Source organism: Myxocyprinus asiaticus, chromosome 45, assembly GCF_019703515.2.
Source record: "Myxocyprinus asiaticus isolate MX2 ecotype Aquarium Trade chromosome 45, UBuf_Myxa_2, whole genome shotgun sequence".
In the NCBI taxonomy this organism is placed as follows: domain Eukaryota; kingdom Metazoa; phylum Chordata; class Actinopteri; order Cypriniformes; family Catostomidae; genus Myxocyprinus; species Myxocyprinus asiaticus.
In genome coordinates this window covers 10,627,905-10,643,823 of record NC_059388.1, presented here as the reverse complement: position 1 = coordinate 10,643,823, position 15,919 = coordinate 10,627,905, and the positions used below count along the sequence as shown (strand labels likewise).

The 15,919-nt window shown below is 37.4% G+C and overlaps 1 protein-coding gene and 1 long non-coding RNA gene across 2 annotated transcripts in view; both read left to right on the top strand.

Moving 5' to 3' along the window:
- The window catches only part of LOC127435439 (uncharacterized), a 183,066-nt gene extending 168,138 nt beyond the window's left edge, over window positions 1-14,928 (top strand). Inside the window, exon 2 of the long non-coding RNA XR_007896197.1 lies at window positions 14,211-14,928. This is a non-coding gene — a long non-coding RNA (uncharacterized LOC127435439). The remainder of the gene's footprint in view (window positions 1-14,210) is intronic.
- LOC127435420 (guanine nucleotide-binding protein G(i) subunit alpha-1) overlaps window positions 1-14,928 on the top strand; it is a 31,466-nt gene extending 16,538 nt beyond the window's left edge. Inside the window, exons 4-9 of the mRNA XM_051688907.1 lie at window positions 1,019-1,176; window positions 4,851-4,979; window positions 10,578-10,707; window positions 11,286-11,439; window positions 12,061-12,268; window positions 13,372-14,928. Coding sequence (XP_051544867.1) covers window positions 1,019-1,176; window positions 4,851-4,979; window positions 10,578-10,707; window positions 11,286-11,439; window positions 12,061-12,251 — 762 coding nt within the window. The 3' untranslated portion in view covers window positions 12,252-12,268; window positions 13,372-14,928. The remainder of the gene's footprint in view (window positions 1-1,018; window positions 1,177-4,850; window positions 4,980-10,577; window positions 10,708-11,285; window positions 11,440-12,060; window positions 12,269-13,371) is intronic.
- Window positions 14,929-15,919: the final 991 nt, after the last annotated feature.

Sequence of the window (15,919 nt, the reverse complement as noted above, 5' to 3'; positions counted from 1 at the left end):
TATTGGCTATAAAAAGCTTAATTTGTTAAATACGTATAAAGCATTGCAATGGAGGCAAGTCTCTATTTCAAAATAAGACTCCCTGGTCTATTTGGGCTAGTTAATAGTTAAAAGTCCCACGTTATACACCAGATCTTATTATTATTATTATTATTATTTATTTATTTTTCTCCCCTTTTCTCCCTGATTTGGAATGCCGAATTCCCACTGCGCTCTAAGTCCTCATGGTGGCATAGTGGTTCACCTCAATCTGGATAGCGGAGGACGAATCTCAGTTGCCTCCACATCTGAGAAAGTCAATCCGCGCATCTTATTACGTGGCTTGTTGAGTGCGTTACCGGGGAGACGTAGCGCGTGTGGAGGCCCACGCTATTCTCCACGGCATCCGCGCACAACTCACCACGCACCCCACCGAGAGCGAGAACCACACATTATAGCAACCACGAGGAGGTTACCCCATGTGACTGTACCCTCCCTAGCAACCAGGCCAATTTGGTTGCTTAGGAGACCTGGCTGGAGTCACTCACGACTCCAAGGGTGGTAGTCAGCGTCAATACTCGCTGAGCTACCCAGGCCCCCTCTTATTATTATTATTATTTTTGGTTATTATTGAGATTTTGGGATTTTATTCATTTTGGAGCCTCAATGTCTTTGCTCTTCAGAGAAAGAAAAAACAAATTCATTCTATAAATCGATTTTAAAAAACTATTGGCCGATTACTCAGTTATCAGCCTTTGCACCACCTTGGTTATCGGTATCGGCAAAATCCACTATTAATTGACCTCTAATATAAACAGTCTGAATTTGACTGAATATAAATTCCTCATGATCTAAGAAACCTTTTGATCAACCGGTTAATGCTTAAATGCTTGAAATTAGTTCTGTAAACAAATATGAATTATGCCCATGTATGCACTTCTTTACCAAACTAACAATTTCATTGGTGACAAATAATAGTAATAATAAAGAATGAGTAGATGTGTCCTAACTTTTTATCCTGACCCTCTCTATGTCTCAGGATGATGCAAGACAGTTGTTTGTGTTGGCGGGCAGTGCTGAGGAAGGCTTTATGACAGCAGAGCTTGCTGGTGTGATCAAGCGTCTGTGGAAAGATGGAGGAGTGCAGGCCTGTTTCAGCCGATCCAGAGAGTACCAGCTAAACGACTCTGCAGCATAGTATGTATCTCTCTTTCTCCCTCTTCCTGTTTAACTGCATTCATATATGTCATCTGCTTCCCATAAACTGTTCCCACAGTGTCGTAGCCTGAAAAGACAAATTACCTCAAACAAAAGAAAAATTACTAGTGAGATCTCAGTTGTTTCACTTACACAGCAATAAGATTACATTTGCTGTAGTCAACCCGAACATCTCCTGAGAAAAAGACTCCAGTAATCTCACATGTGCCTCCACTGTTTTCAGAAGAGATCTCAACAATGTCTCATACTGCAAGAGGGGAACTGGCTCCCCCAGCTGTGCCTAGTTTCTCTCAAGGTTTTATAACATCTTATGGAGTTTTGGGTTCCTTGCCACAGTTGCCTTTGGCTTGATCACTGGGGACCTGAAGACATATAATTTTTAAAGCATGATTTTCAGTAACGTTTCATTTGAACTGCTCAATGAGGACATTATAGACATTATTACTGCATCATTTTGTTACAGCATAATTTTCTGCAAAGCTGCTTTAAAATGCATGTGTTGTGAAAAGCGCTATACAAATATATATATATAAAAATGTGTTACTGTGCTTAGAATTACGAAGATACTAAAGTCTGCAATCAAATGTTTCAATATGAACTCAAACATCTCTCAGCTAATACTTCCAATACCAAATTATCTGCGCTATGCTTTCCACATTACTGTAATTTAATAGCTGCATATTCTTCTGCATATTTTTAATGTCACTGTTTCTCAATTTTTTTCATGCCCCCCTTAGAAACAAGGAAAACTTTTGCCCCCACTCCATAATCTGATTGAAAAAAAAGACAAAAAAAATGTATTTAAAAAATGGATGCCGCGATGTATGGCGTGAAGCCTCCACACGTACTATCTCTCCACGGTAACACACTCAACAATCCACGTGTTAAGATGCGTGGGTTGACGGTCTCAGACGCAGAGGCAACTGAGATTCGTCCTCCGCCACCCGGATTGAGGCGAGTCACTACGCCACCACGAGGACTTGGAGCACATTGGGAATTGGGCATTCCAAATTGGGGAGAAAAAGGGAGGAAAAAAAATAAAAATTTGTATTACAAAGGAATATAAATTAAGAAAACAGTGTTTGGATTTTTTCACTGCACTATCAAGTATTCAAGTAAATTCAGAAGGAATTGTAGTGAACTGTGGCCATGTCCACACTGATACGTTTTCTCTATGTTTTGGCCTTCCGTCCACACTGAGATGGCATTTTTGAAATCGAAAATGGAGCTCCCAAGTGGATAAATTTGAAATCGCTGTCTTCATGTTGTAGTGTGGACAGGGAAAATGGAGATGAAAACAATGTTGTATTTGTTGTTGTGTGATGCACTCATGAGACCCATTCAACCCAAAACAATCAAGATGGCGGCCCATGTTGAAGTGACATTGTTGTGCCTGCTATTCACTTTGATAGCGTTGTTATGCATTCCTTCAAAGGCGAGGGGAAGTTTACTCAGAATTGCTGTCCACGAAAGAAGGACCATTGCGTTTCAGACCGTACATGGAACAGATATTTTTCGCAGGCGAAGTAAGGGAATTTAAGCATTTTCATACGTTTCAGTGTGGACAAGAAACTTGGAAAATGCTTGAAAACGGCAGTGTGGACGGAGAGTGTTTAGAAAATGAAAACGCTGTTTTCAAATGTATCCGAATTAATGTAGATGTAGCCTGTGACATAAAACTACTTATATTACTGGTCTTCACTGTATGATTATAATACATGAATACTTTTTTAAAGCCACTAAAATAATCTAGCCAAGAGCAGAGAGTGGTTTTCTGGTTTTCTTGTTATTGTTGTTTGATTAATATTAATGACACACTAGACAGTGGCAGATCTAGGCTGCATTGTACAAGATATTTGAATACAAATCTGCATTTTTTGTCCCACTATTTACGTTTACTTTAGACATAACTGACTGTGTTTACATTAAAACCTCACCAAGATGAGCATTTTGATAAAATTTTCGCATGTATTTGACCGTTTTGGCACGAATCCACATTAGCCGCATTAGCAGATTCAGCGCACGGCCACAGAACCGAGGAAATAAAAAGTCAATCTTTAAGATTCTTGTCTTCAACTCAAAACGCATATGCGCATTCGGACCAGTCTTCTGAAGCAAAATGATGTGGTTGAGAAACAGATCAACATTTAAGTCCTTTTTTGCTATAAATTCTCCTCCTTGTCCAGTAGGTGGCGATGTGCATGAAGAATGCAAATCGCCAAAAACAAAAGAAGAAGAATGTGGAAGTGAAAGTTGAGATTTAATAGTAAAAAATGACTTAAATGTTGATCTGTTTCTCACCTACACCTATAATATCACTTCTGAAGCTGAGCTGAGATATTCTTCTAAAAATATTTGTTTGTGTTCAGCAGAAGAAAGAAAGTCATACACATCTGGGATGGCATGAGAGAGAGTAAATGATAAGAGAAGTTTTATTTTTGGGTGAACTATTCCTTTAAATGAACAAGCTTTTGCATCCATCTGCACTGTTTAAAGTGGTTTTTCTACGTAAAGATGCGCTAGACTCTCATCTGTTTGGCTGCTCATCCATTCATTCTTTGTTTTTGTTTTTCTTTCCCACTGAACATATCAACTGCTGCCAACACAGCAGGTTCAAACAGCTGTATGTGGTACGTGGAGCTCTAATGTCTTACCATTTCCAGACACTCACTGTTTGAGCCATCAACGAGCATGTGAATATTTGCCGTACTGTAACTGTCTGCCTAGCGTGTAGTTACCCTTGACTCTGAAAACCTGCCCGCCCGAGACCAACCACACGCATATAATGTTGACTTAACACTGAGAAAAATACACAAATAAAACAGGAGTGTACCACATGCCACGGCTGAGGGTGCGTGTTTGTACAGAAACATTAAGTTAAAGTTATCAATAACAAATAGAAATTACGTAGTGTACTCAGAAATCCTTAAATAAAATATTAATGTCACTAACTGTTGCTTACCAGTGACTGTGTGGGGTAGCCCAGAGGAAAATTTGATTGTTCAGACAACATAATGAAATTCTTAGTTATGTTTTATTTAAGTACCAACTTTGACTCAGATGTTTCTCCTAAAATTCCTTTGGAGAAATAAAACTTAATGAGAAATGTTCAAGTTCATTGAAATCTTTGACTTTTGAGTGCAGACTTTGATATTGCAATTTTTGTTTTATTTGTGAATGTGTTAGGGTATGCAGTTTGGCTTTTGTTTAAGCTGTTACTAAGCATTACCAAATCGCAAACTAACTTGTTGGCAGTCACACAGTGTCAGTCGGGGCTGACCAAGTGGCCAATAGGCAGGCATTACAACACAGTGTTTGTTTTTCAGGAAACGTTCCTGCTGACTCTTGTGCAATTGTTTGAGGGGGTTGTGCGTCCACGTGCTTGTGTGTGTGTGTGCGTATGTGCACACAAAACACAGTAACTGTGTTTCACTGAAGGGGAATTACTGCAGATTTCAGGAATGGAACTTTTAATCCTGGCCTTCGCCCAGGGCCTGGGGATAGCAGGTCTACTTCTGTCCCCAAGTCTCTTGGGAGACCGAGCTGGGATATCAGGGTCATAAACAAAGAGATTTACTGTAACCACATGGAGTATACTCAGGCCTTTTCATTTCATTTGAACTAACCCTGCCTGCCCTATTATATACCCACAGTTACCTGAATGATTTGGACAGAATATCGCAGGCCACTTATATACCCACCCAACAGGATGTTCTGAGGACCAGAGTCAAAACAACAGGCATCGTAGAGACACACTTCACTTTCAAAGATCTGCACTTCAAGTGAGCACTAAAAGTCTAAATTGTTCCATCATATCAAATGATCTTTAGGGGTTAATTTAATTAATATTTATCATTTTATATATATATATATATATATATATATATATATATATAGAGAGAGAGAGAGAGAGAGAGAGAGAGAGAGAGAGAGAGAGAGAGAGAGAGAGTATATACATTATACTGTGTATATATATATATATACACACACACACACACACACACACACACACACACACACACACACACTGGTGGCCAAAAGTTTGGAATAATGTACAGATTTTGCTCTTATGGAAAGAAATTGTTACTTTTATTCACCAAAGTGGCATTCAACTGATCACAATATATAGTCAGAACATTAATAACATGAAAAATTACTATTACAATTTGAAAAAAAAATTCAGAACTTCTTAAACTACTTCAAAGAGTTCTCATCAAAAAAATCCTCCATGTGCGGCAATGACAGCTTTGCAGATCTTTGGCATTCTAGCTGTCAGTTTATCCAGATACTCAGTTGACATTTCACCCCACGCTTCCTGTAGCACTTGTCATAGATGTGGCTGTCTTGTCGGGCACTTCTCACACACCTTACAGTCTAGCTGATCCCACAAAAGCTCAGTGGGGTTAAGATCCAGAACACTCTTTTCCAATTATCTGTTGTCCAATGTCTGTGTTTCTTTGCCCACTCTAACCTTTTCTTTTTTTTTTTTCTGTTTCAAAAGTGGCTTTTTCTTTGCAGTTCTTCCCATAAGACCTGCACCCCTGAGTCTTCTCTTTACTGTTGTACATGAAACTGGTGTTGAGCGGGTAGAATTCAATGAAGCTGTCAGCTGAGGACATGTGAGGCGTCTATTTCTCAAACTAGAGACTCTGATGTACTTATCTTCTTGTTTAGTTGTACATCTGGCCTTCCACATCTCTTTCTGTCCTTGTTAGAGCCAGTTGTCCTTTGTCTTTGAAGACTGTAGTGTACACCTTTGTATGAAATCTTCAGTTTTTTGGCAATTTCAAGCATTGTATAGCCTTCATTCCTCAAAACAATGATTGAGTGACGAGTTTCTAGAGAAAGCTGTTTCTTTTTTGCCATTTTTGACCTAATATTAACCTTCAGACATGCCAGTCTGTTGCATACTGTGGCAACTCAAAAACAAACAAAGACAATGTTAAGCTTCATTTAATGAACCAAATAGTTTTCAACAGTGTTTGATATAATGGCAAGTGATTTTCTAGAACCAAATTAGCAATTTATCATGATTACTCAAGGATAAGGTGTTGGAGTGATGGCTGCTGGAAATCGGGCCTGTCTAGATTTGATCAAAAATGACTTTTTTCAAATAGTGATGGTGCTGTTTTTTACATCAGTAATGTCCTGACTATACTTTGTGATCATTTCCTTCCGAAACAGCAAAATCTGTACATTATTCCAAAATTTTGGCCGCCAGTGTGTATATAAATATATAGAGAGAGAGAATTTAATATTTATATATAATTTTATATATAATGTATGTATATTATTTATGTAAATATTTTTTTATTAGTTTTATGTGTGTGTGTGTGTGTGTGTGTGTGTGTGTGTGTGTGGCAGATCAATATATTTAATGGCAGTTATATATACGAAAAAAAATTATATTATGATTTAATTTGTAAGTACATTTTATAATTTTGTACATTTGTAAGTATACACCATGGTAGCATTTGTTGTATTTAATTATTTAATTTAAGCTGATTGGACAGAATGATTTTTATTCATGTTTTAAAAAATGCAAAAATCGAGGTTACATTAAGGCACTTACAATGGACGTGAATTGGGCCAATTTTGGAGGGGTTTAACAACAGAAATGTAAGCTTATTATTTTATAAAAGCACTTACATTATTTCTTCTGTTAAAATGTGTTTATTATTTGAGCTGTAAAGTTGTTTAAATTGTCATTTTGACAGTCGGTTTAGGGTTTGTTGACATTACATCATCAGGGCAACAAAGTTGAAAAATTGTCTATAACTTTATATAGAAAGCATTAGTAAGCGATTTTATCACAATAAAATCATGTTAACACACATTTTGTTTATGTCTTGTGGCTATACTTTTGAAACAGTGAGTATTTTAATGTTTATGGATTGGCCCCATTCACTTCCATTGTAAGTGCCTCACTGTCACCCAGAGTTTTGCTTTTTTTTTTTTTTTTTTTAAGAAAAAGTTTTTTTCAAAATGTATTTTTTTGGTAATCAATATTATGCCACAAATGCTGTTAATTGAGCTTAATTTGTATTGAATTCGGAATATACCTTTAATTGTCCTGAAATGGACTTTAAGGAACCCTAACATTTTTTTTTTTTTGGTAAGATATTATTCATTTTTTCTGTTTATTTTATTTCTACATTTTCTCAGTAGATTCACCCATACTGTTTTATGAGTTTTATTATACCTCAGGTTTATAAACATAATCTGAAATGCATTTGCATATTCACAGTTTGAACTTTGATGAAGCATTTTATATCAGCTTTATTAAGTGTAGGGGGAATCTTGCAACTACTGCACTGCGTACACAGGCTGTGCAACTGCAGTCATGCACAAAAGTGACAAAAACAGAAGCAGACAGGGACAAGCAGAAGAAGTGTGAGTCTTAAGCTGGTACTTACTGCATTCAGACAGGAAGAGGAAGTACGTGTGCAGTTTCACTGCCCATTTTTAGCTGGAAGACCTTTCAGAATTGAAAACTAGTGCATAAATTAGAGAGCCACAATTGAGGTATAAGCTCTACCTATGCGTGCCATACCTATGTTTTTATGCTGATTAGATTTTGGATCCTTCTGCGTTGTTTTTCAAACATGCGTTAGATGGACATCTTTGACCATTGCACCACGTCATCCTGTTTTTCAGAGTCTCGCACATGAGCCACACATTTTTGAGATGGTGTGTCAATTTAAAAGAACTTCAGCTTTTTAAAAACGCATCTCGAGACACCTGCTTTCTGTTCCATGAGTTGCATTTAGCTTTTTATAACACAATAATGCAGGGTTTTTGAGACCTGTGTCTCTGCAGAACAAAAATGGGAGCTTTCCGAACAGTGGCCGTTTTCAAACTAGGATGGGCATTTTTCATTGAGACATACCCTGACTACATTGAGATACCCTACTTTCATTGCATAGTTGAAAAATGCCCATTCTGATTTGGAAATGCCCACTGATTAGTACATTGAGATTCCCTACTTTCATTGGATAGTTGAAAAACGTCCATTCTGGTTTGGAAACGCCCACTGATTAGTACATTGAGATTCCTTACTTTCACTGCATAGTTGAAAAAACACCTATCCTGGTTTGGAAACGCCCACTGATTACTACATTGAGAATCCCTACTTTCAGTGGATAGTTAAAAAAATGCCCATCCTGGTTTGGAAACGCCCACTGATTACTACATTGAGATTCCCTACTTTCATTGGATAGTTGAAAAACGCCCATTCTGGTTGGGAAACGCCCACTGATTGATTAGTACATTGAGATTCCTTACTTTCAATGGATAGTAAAAAAAAAAGTTAATCCTGGTTTGGAAATGCCCACTGATTACTACATTGAGATTCCCTGCTTCTATTGAATAGTTGAAAAACACCCATCCTGGTTTGAAAACGGCCACTGATTACTACATTGAGATTCCCTACTTTTATTGGATAGTTAAAAAAAAAAACACCCATCCTGGTTTGGAAATGCCCACTGATTACTATATTGAGATTTCCTAATTTTATTGGAAAAATGCCAATCCTGGTTTGGAAAAGGCCACTGATTACTACATTGAGACTCCCTACTTTCATTGGATAGTTGAAATACACCAATCCCGGTTTGGAAACTGCCACTGATTATTACATTAAGATTCTTTACTTTCATTGCATAGTTGAAAAAACGCCCATCCTGGTTTGGAAACGCCCACTGATTACTACATTTAGATTCCCTACTTTCATTGGATAGTTGAAAATGCCAATCCTGGTGTGGAAACGCCGACTGAATACTACATTAAGATTCCCTACTTTCATTGGATAGTTAAAAAATATGCCCATCCTGGTTTGAAAACGCCCACTGATTACTACATTGAGATTCCCTACTTTCATTGGATAGTTGAAAAACGCCAATCCTGGTTTGGAAACGTCCACTGATTACTACATTATGGTTCACTATTTTCATTGGATAGTTGAAAAAATCGCCCATCCTGGTTTGGAAACGCACACTGATTACTACATTGAGATTCCCTACTTTCATTGGATAGTTAAAAAGCACCCAACTTGTTTAGGAAATGCCCACTGATTACTACATTGAGATTTCCTACTTTTATTGGATAGTTGCAAAAAATGGCCATCCTGGTTTGGAAACGCACACTGGTTACTACATTGAGATTCTCTACTTTCATTGGATAGTTAAAAAAATGCCCATCCTGGTTTGGGAACATCCACTGATTACTACACTGAGATTCCCTACTTTCATTGGATAGTTGAAAAACGGCAATCCTGGTTCGGAAACACCCACTGGTTACTACATTAAGACTCCCTAATTTCATTGGATAGTGGAAAAACACCCATCCTTGTTTGGAAATGGCCACTGATTACTACATTAAGATTCCCTACTTTCAATGGATTTAAAAAAAAAATGCCCATCCTGGTTTGGAAACACCCACTTATTACTACATTGAGATTTCCAACTTTTATTGGATTGTTGAAAAATGCTAATCCTGGTTTGGAAAAGGCCACTGATTACTTCACTGAGATTCCCTACTTTCATTGCATAGTTGAAAAAAAAAATGCCCATCCAGGTTTGGAAACTCCCACTGAATACTACATTTAGATTTCTTTTATTTGATAGTTGAAAAACGCTAATCCTGGTTTGGAAAAGGCCACTGATTACTACACTGAGATTCCCTACTTTCATTGGATAGTTGAAAAACGCCAATCCTGGTTCGGAAACACCCACTGGTTACTACATTAAGATTCTCTAATTTCATTGGATAGTTGAAAAAACACCCATCCTTGTTTGGAAACGGCCACTGATTACTACATTAAGATTCCCTACTTTCAGTGGATTTTTAAAAAAATGCCCATTCTGGTTTGGAAACATCCACTTATTACTACATTGAGATTTCCAACTTATATTGGATTGTTGAAAAACGCTAATCCTGGTTTGGAAAAGGCCACTGATTACTACATTGAGATTCCCTACTTTCATTGGATAGTTGAAATACACCAATCCTGGTTTGGAAACACCCACTGATTACTACACTGAGATTCCCTACTTTCATTGCATAGTTGAAAAAAAAAAAATGCCCATCCAGGTTTGGAAACTCCCACTGAATGCTACATTGAGATTCCCTACTTTCATTGGATAGTTGAAAAAAGCCCATCCCAGTTTGAAAACACCCACAGACTGGGAAACCCATTATTGCTCCGCAGAGACCTATACTTAGGTCTGAACAGCCTCGTACTAGGGTTTTGACACAGAGCTACGCAAATGTGTATACACACACAACAAGATGTTTTGCTTGTGTTGATGTCTTGGCTACAGCATACATGTCTGAAAGAACTTGTATGGGGTGTTTTATGTTACTCAAGTCATTCTTTTTTTCAGGATGTTTGATGTGGGTGGTCAAAGGTCAGAGAGAAAGAAATGGATCCACTGTTTTGAAGGGGTGACTGCCATCATCTTCTGTGTGGCGCTGAGTGATTATGACCTGGTGCTAGCTGAAGATGAGGAGATGGTGCGCGAGTACTTACTGTTATCTAAAATCATACATCATTACAGTGCTTGCAAGACTGAGTTGTATCGAAACACCTATTTTTCTTCTTCACAAATTTCTGCAGTTAATTCAGCTGAAGCTGCTTAACATTCAGACTCCATGCAGGATTACCAATGATCCTATTGTATATTGTACATTGTCCTTTTGTATCAAGTATTTTTTAAACGAGTATGCGGTAAATGGGGTGTAAATTAGGCCTGACAAGAAAACCAATTAATGGTTTGCAAACAGGTATTGATCAGTTTAATGGTAAATGACAGAGGGCTAAAGAACATCTCCACATCCAGTCTATATTTGACAAATTAAGATTTCGAACTGGTGTGGAAGGCAACTCGATACAAAGCTCAGCATGTAGTTTTTAAATGATTGCTGTGTGAACTCTGACAATAGTGTAATTGTATGGTACAGCATGTATGCTATTGTGTAACATTAAAGCCAAGGCACTGAATCAACACCCTTTTTTCTCTTTTTGCTAATGTTCCAGTTTTTTATGCCCTTATATCTTCTATTCCATCACCCTCATGTTTCTCTCCCTTCAGAACCGAATGCATGAGAGCATGAAGCTGTTCGACAGCATTTGCAATAACAAGTGGTTCACAGACACCTCTATCATCCTGTTCCTGAATAAGAAGGATCTGTTTGAGGAGAAGATCAAGAAAAGTCCGCTCACCATCTGTTACCCTGAATACGCAGGTCAGATCTCAATCATGGTTTACTTTGTGATACTTGGCCCTTTCTCACACTGAAAAAGTGGTAACCTGCAATTGTTTCTTCAATGGTCTTTTTCTACTTTTGAATTGGACTGGTTTGAATCAAACCAGCTACCATAATTTAGTTTGCACATTTGTTAGGTTAAACAATGTTTACTGTGCAGGAATCATTGTTATTTGTCCTGGTAAATTTAAGAAAAAATTATTTGTACTATTTTATTTGTAAAGTTTATTACTGAAATGTCAAGAAATCAAATTACTTAGTTCAGTCATGAAACTCTGAATGATGCAAGCTGATTGGTTCTTTGATGTGAAATCGGGTAGCCAATCAACTTGTGTACTCTCTTTTTGCATAACATCTGAATTTGCTCGGTTTGCAAGCCACTGAGTTTTTCTCTGAAACCCTCGTCCTCCCCATCTGCAACTATCTATATCTGCTATATCGTTGCGTCACACCACCACATTAATAACAGCGATTGAATTAAGATTTCTGTGACCTGCTCCATATTCCATTGTTGTCAGTTATTTACATCACACATCACATGAAATCACATCCTGGCCAAACCTTTCCATATAAGGACAATGTTTCCTGTCCATCTCACAGGGTCAAATACCTACGAGGAGGCAGCTGCCTACATTCAGTGTCAGTTCGAGGACCTGAACAAGCGAAAAGACACCAAGGAGATCTACACCCACTTCACCTGCGCCACCGACACCAAGAACGTGCAATTCGTTTTTGACGCGGTGACCGACGTCATCATCAAGAACAACCTGAAGGACTGCGGACTGTTCTAGAAGCTGGCTTTTATCTGGTGAGGCTCAGCTCCCTGTATATCATGTTTTCATGTTGGCGTGCTGCCCATGCAGAGTGTGTTTATATTTAATGGTCATGTAGCAAATGAAGGCCCAAGTCACATACTCGCCCTAGAGCCATCTTGGAACAAAATTACAGGACCAATGCTTGTTTAAAGATGTAGTATGTGATTTTTTTAGATGTTAAGGTACGTTCTCTTATTAAAATTTAGAGATAATTATGAATAAGCCTTTCGTAGGTCAAGTGAGCCATTCTAAGAATGTAAACGCAGTGGCTCTGTGGTGCTTTTAAAACAATGATCTGCTCATTTGAAATGTGCGTCATGTCAATGTCTGGCTCAACCAATGGCTTTAGTTTGAGCTAGAGCTCTTTTTGTGCGAACAATGGAAGATGAGGGGGAGTGTTTGGGAAGCCAGTTTGGAAACAGTTGTTATTTTTGCAATTCCTTTGTTACGGCTAGTGTTGCAGAAATTGCACACTTCACCTTTAAAGAACCCATAAAATCAAAACAGTAATTTTGTGGCTTTTAGTCCATGTGTGTTAAATGTGAGGGAATCATTTGATGTATCCTAAATACACTCAATTAAATTAAAATATCACTTCTCACATTTCATTTCAAGAAAGTTTGAAATCTTTTCGTTTAAAAAAAAATTTAACCACTGGGACATGAAAATGCCAAAAGTTGAAGAAACATCAATTTACGCATTTACAATTAATACATTATTTCTCTTCTGAGGAAAAAAATATTGATGACTCATCTTGCGCTGATGGGCATATATAATTTATTGTCCAATCAAATGCTGTATAGAATGAACATGCCCCTCCCCCAAATAGCTGACACCAATTAGCAATAGCAAGTAGCAAATCATGGTTCATGGCTGTTAAGTATTTAAAAAGGGGTGAATGTTTTGATATGTCTCACCATAACTTTCTCAATAGGACATTCCTCAACACAGGAAAGAAAACTGCACTCATTAAGCCATTTCATAGGGTCTTTAAAGTATGATGTTGTGTGTACCACTGAATTTACAATATATTGTTTACTTTTAATGCCTATGAAACTGATATTATATACTGAACTCTTTCTTTTTTTCTCTTTAGGTCAGACTCAAGCCAGTTTTGATGTGAATTTTGTTTGGAGAAAGATTGCAAGACTAAGTATGGAGAAAATTGGTCCTGGACCACTGCTGTACATTACGCCATTTTTGTCAGCTTTATTTATGGTTTTTGTCTTATTTTTTAAAAAAAGTAGCATTAAAAAAATGTATTGTGTCGAATGTTCGTTCAGTCCTTGATGTCGCGACCATGTTTAAACCCCCCCACACACAAGTTTGTTACTTTTTAAAAGAGGGATTTCTTTTTATTTTGCTTTCTTGCATCAGAGTTCCCTTTTACTTGTAAAGATACGTTTATTTTTTGTGGTAGTCACTATGGGGGGAGAGGAAGATTGTGTGACTCAATCCAGTGTGTTGGTTCTCGTGCCTTCGCATGTGTTACTTGGAGTCTTTGTCCATTTGCTTGAGTTTGTCTGCTGAATATCTCTCGAACGTCAAAAAAAATTCAGAGTTTCATACTGGGTGTTACTAATCTCCCTGAGAGCACAAATCCTCATATGCATAGAATGTGAGTGTGTGTCTGTGTGTGTGAGAGAGAGAGAGTATGTGTGTATCTGTTTGTGTGTATGTGTGTTTGTATATACACTACCGGTCAAAAGTTTTGAAACACTTACACATTCTTTATTATAATTTTTTTTTCTTCACATTTTAGAATAATAGTAAAGTCATCAAAACTACGGAATAACATAAATGGAACTATGGGAATTATGTTGTGACTAAAAATAAATCACAACTGTGTTATATTTTAGCATCTTCAAAGTAGTCACCCTTTGCCTAGAATTTGCAGACATGTACTCTTGACATTTTCTCAAGCAACTTCTTGAGGTATCACCCTGGGATGCTTTTTAAACAGTATTGAAGGAGTTCCCATCTATGTTGGGCACTTCTAAGTGCCCAACAAAGTTTCAAAAAAGTTTTTTTTTAATTATTACATTTTAGTTTTATAATGAAATAAATTATTTTATATATAATTATTAATTATATTTTTGTCTACAAAACTAATTTCAAACATTTAAGCATACGCCTTCAGATCAAAAGATTTTTAAGATCATGAGAAACATTTCAGTCAAGTGTTTCAAAACTTTTGACCGGTAGTGTTTAGATATAATATAGGCCAGCGTACGGAAAGCTAATGGTTAATACAGTGAGCGGTGGTCCAAACCTCCCAAGTCTCCATGGCAACAAGAATCGAGCTACTTCAGATGGAGATGAGTCCTGTTCCGCTGTCAGACGCTGAGACATTCCGCATGCAGGACATGGAATCTGTCTGTCAGGCACCTGTCATCAGACATTTTGAAGGCTTACAGCTCAGAGAATGACACATCATCGAGGAACGTCACTGAGTAGACAAATGGACTGAAAAGGTTTTCAAGATTTTGCAGTGAAACAATATTAAATGTCAGCAAACAGACATTTGAGGCAAGCGATACGGTTGAATGATTATGAAGAAAACTGCCACCTCTGTCTGTGCGTTCTCCATATTGGGGGAACATTTGTACACCCATTTCCCTTATTTTGCTAATAAAAAGCATTTTCTTCCTGAGTTGTACTGTATGTTTGTAGCTTTTATCTTCCTCTACTTGTCATCTTCCTCATCTTCTGGCTGCCATAAGAAAGGGACAGTATCTTTTGACGTTTGTGGACAATTTGAAATCAAAAATGTTTTTGAGTATCGTGATGTGTCACTGTACTGATACTTTTCTATTGTGACAACCTTACTTGAGCTCTTTTAACTTAACCATCCAGAACACCCTAGCAACACTGAGAAAAATTTTTTTTAGTTTAACTTAATTCAGTTGTGGGCATTGGCTTCACAATGAAAATGAGAGTTTAATTGATATGAAATTCAAATGTGTGCTCTACTCAAATACTTTGTGTTGTGTAAACCTAAATGAACTGAGTTAACCTAACTTAATTTTGATATGTTCAGATAACTCAATTGAACCTTGCAGCTTGTTTGTAGCTAGCAGCAATTACATTATCTCATATATATATATATAGTCCCAACACAATTGGATTAAGTGAAAATAGAAGGATTATATATATGAAATTAAGTTAAGACCAAATGCTAAAGAATTCTGTTGCATAATCTCATTTTAAATAAGCACATTGAGCAACAAGTAAAAATTATGTTGGGTGAACACTATCTGTTAGAAGTATGAATCCATTTAAAAATTGAATAGCAATGTGATCATATCACTATTTGATTACTGTGTTGAATATTACTTGGACTTTACGCATGTAACAAAGTTCTTAAAATGGGGTGCAAGGAGGAAGCGGGAGACAGCGACATCAAATTCAAACAGGTAATTTATTTTAACAACAAATTTCGCTTCTCAGTGCAAACTCAGCACACTCTTTCAGTGTGTGTCTGTGTGGGTAGCTGTCCTCACTGGCATCCGGTTCACCCTTAAAACCTGTCTCCACTTTTACTGCAACAAACAGCTGTTAGAGACAATCATTGCCAGGTGATGATCCTTACAATTCTCATCTCCTGATTTCGCACTCTATTCCCAAGCCGGTGTTCAGCCACA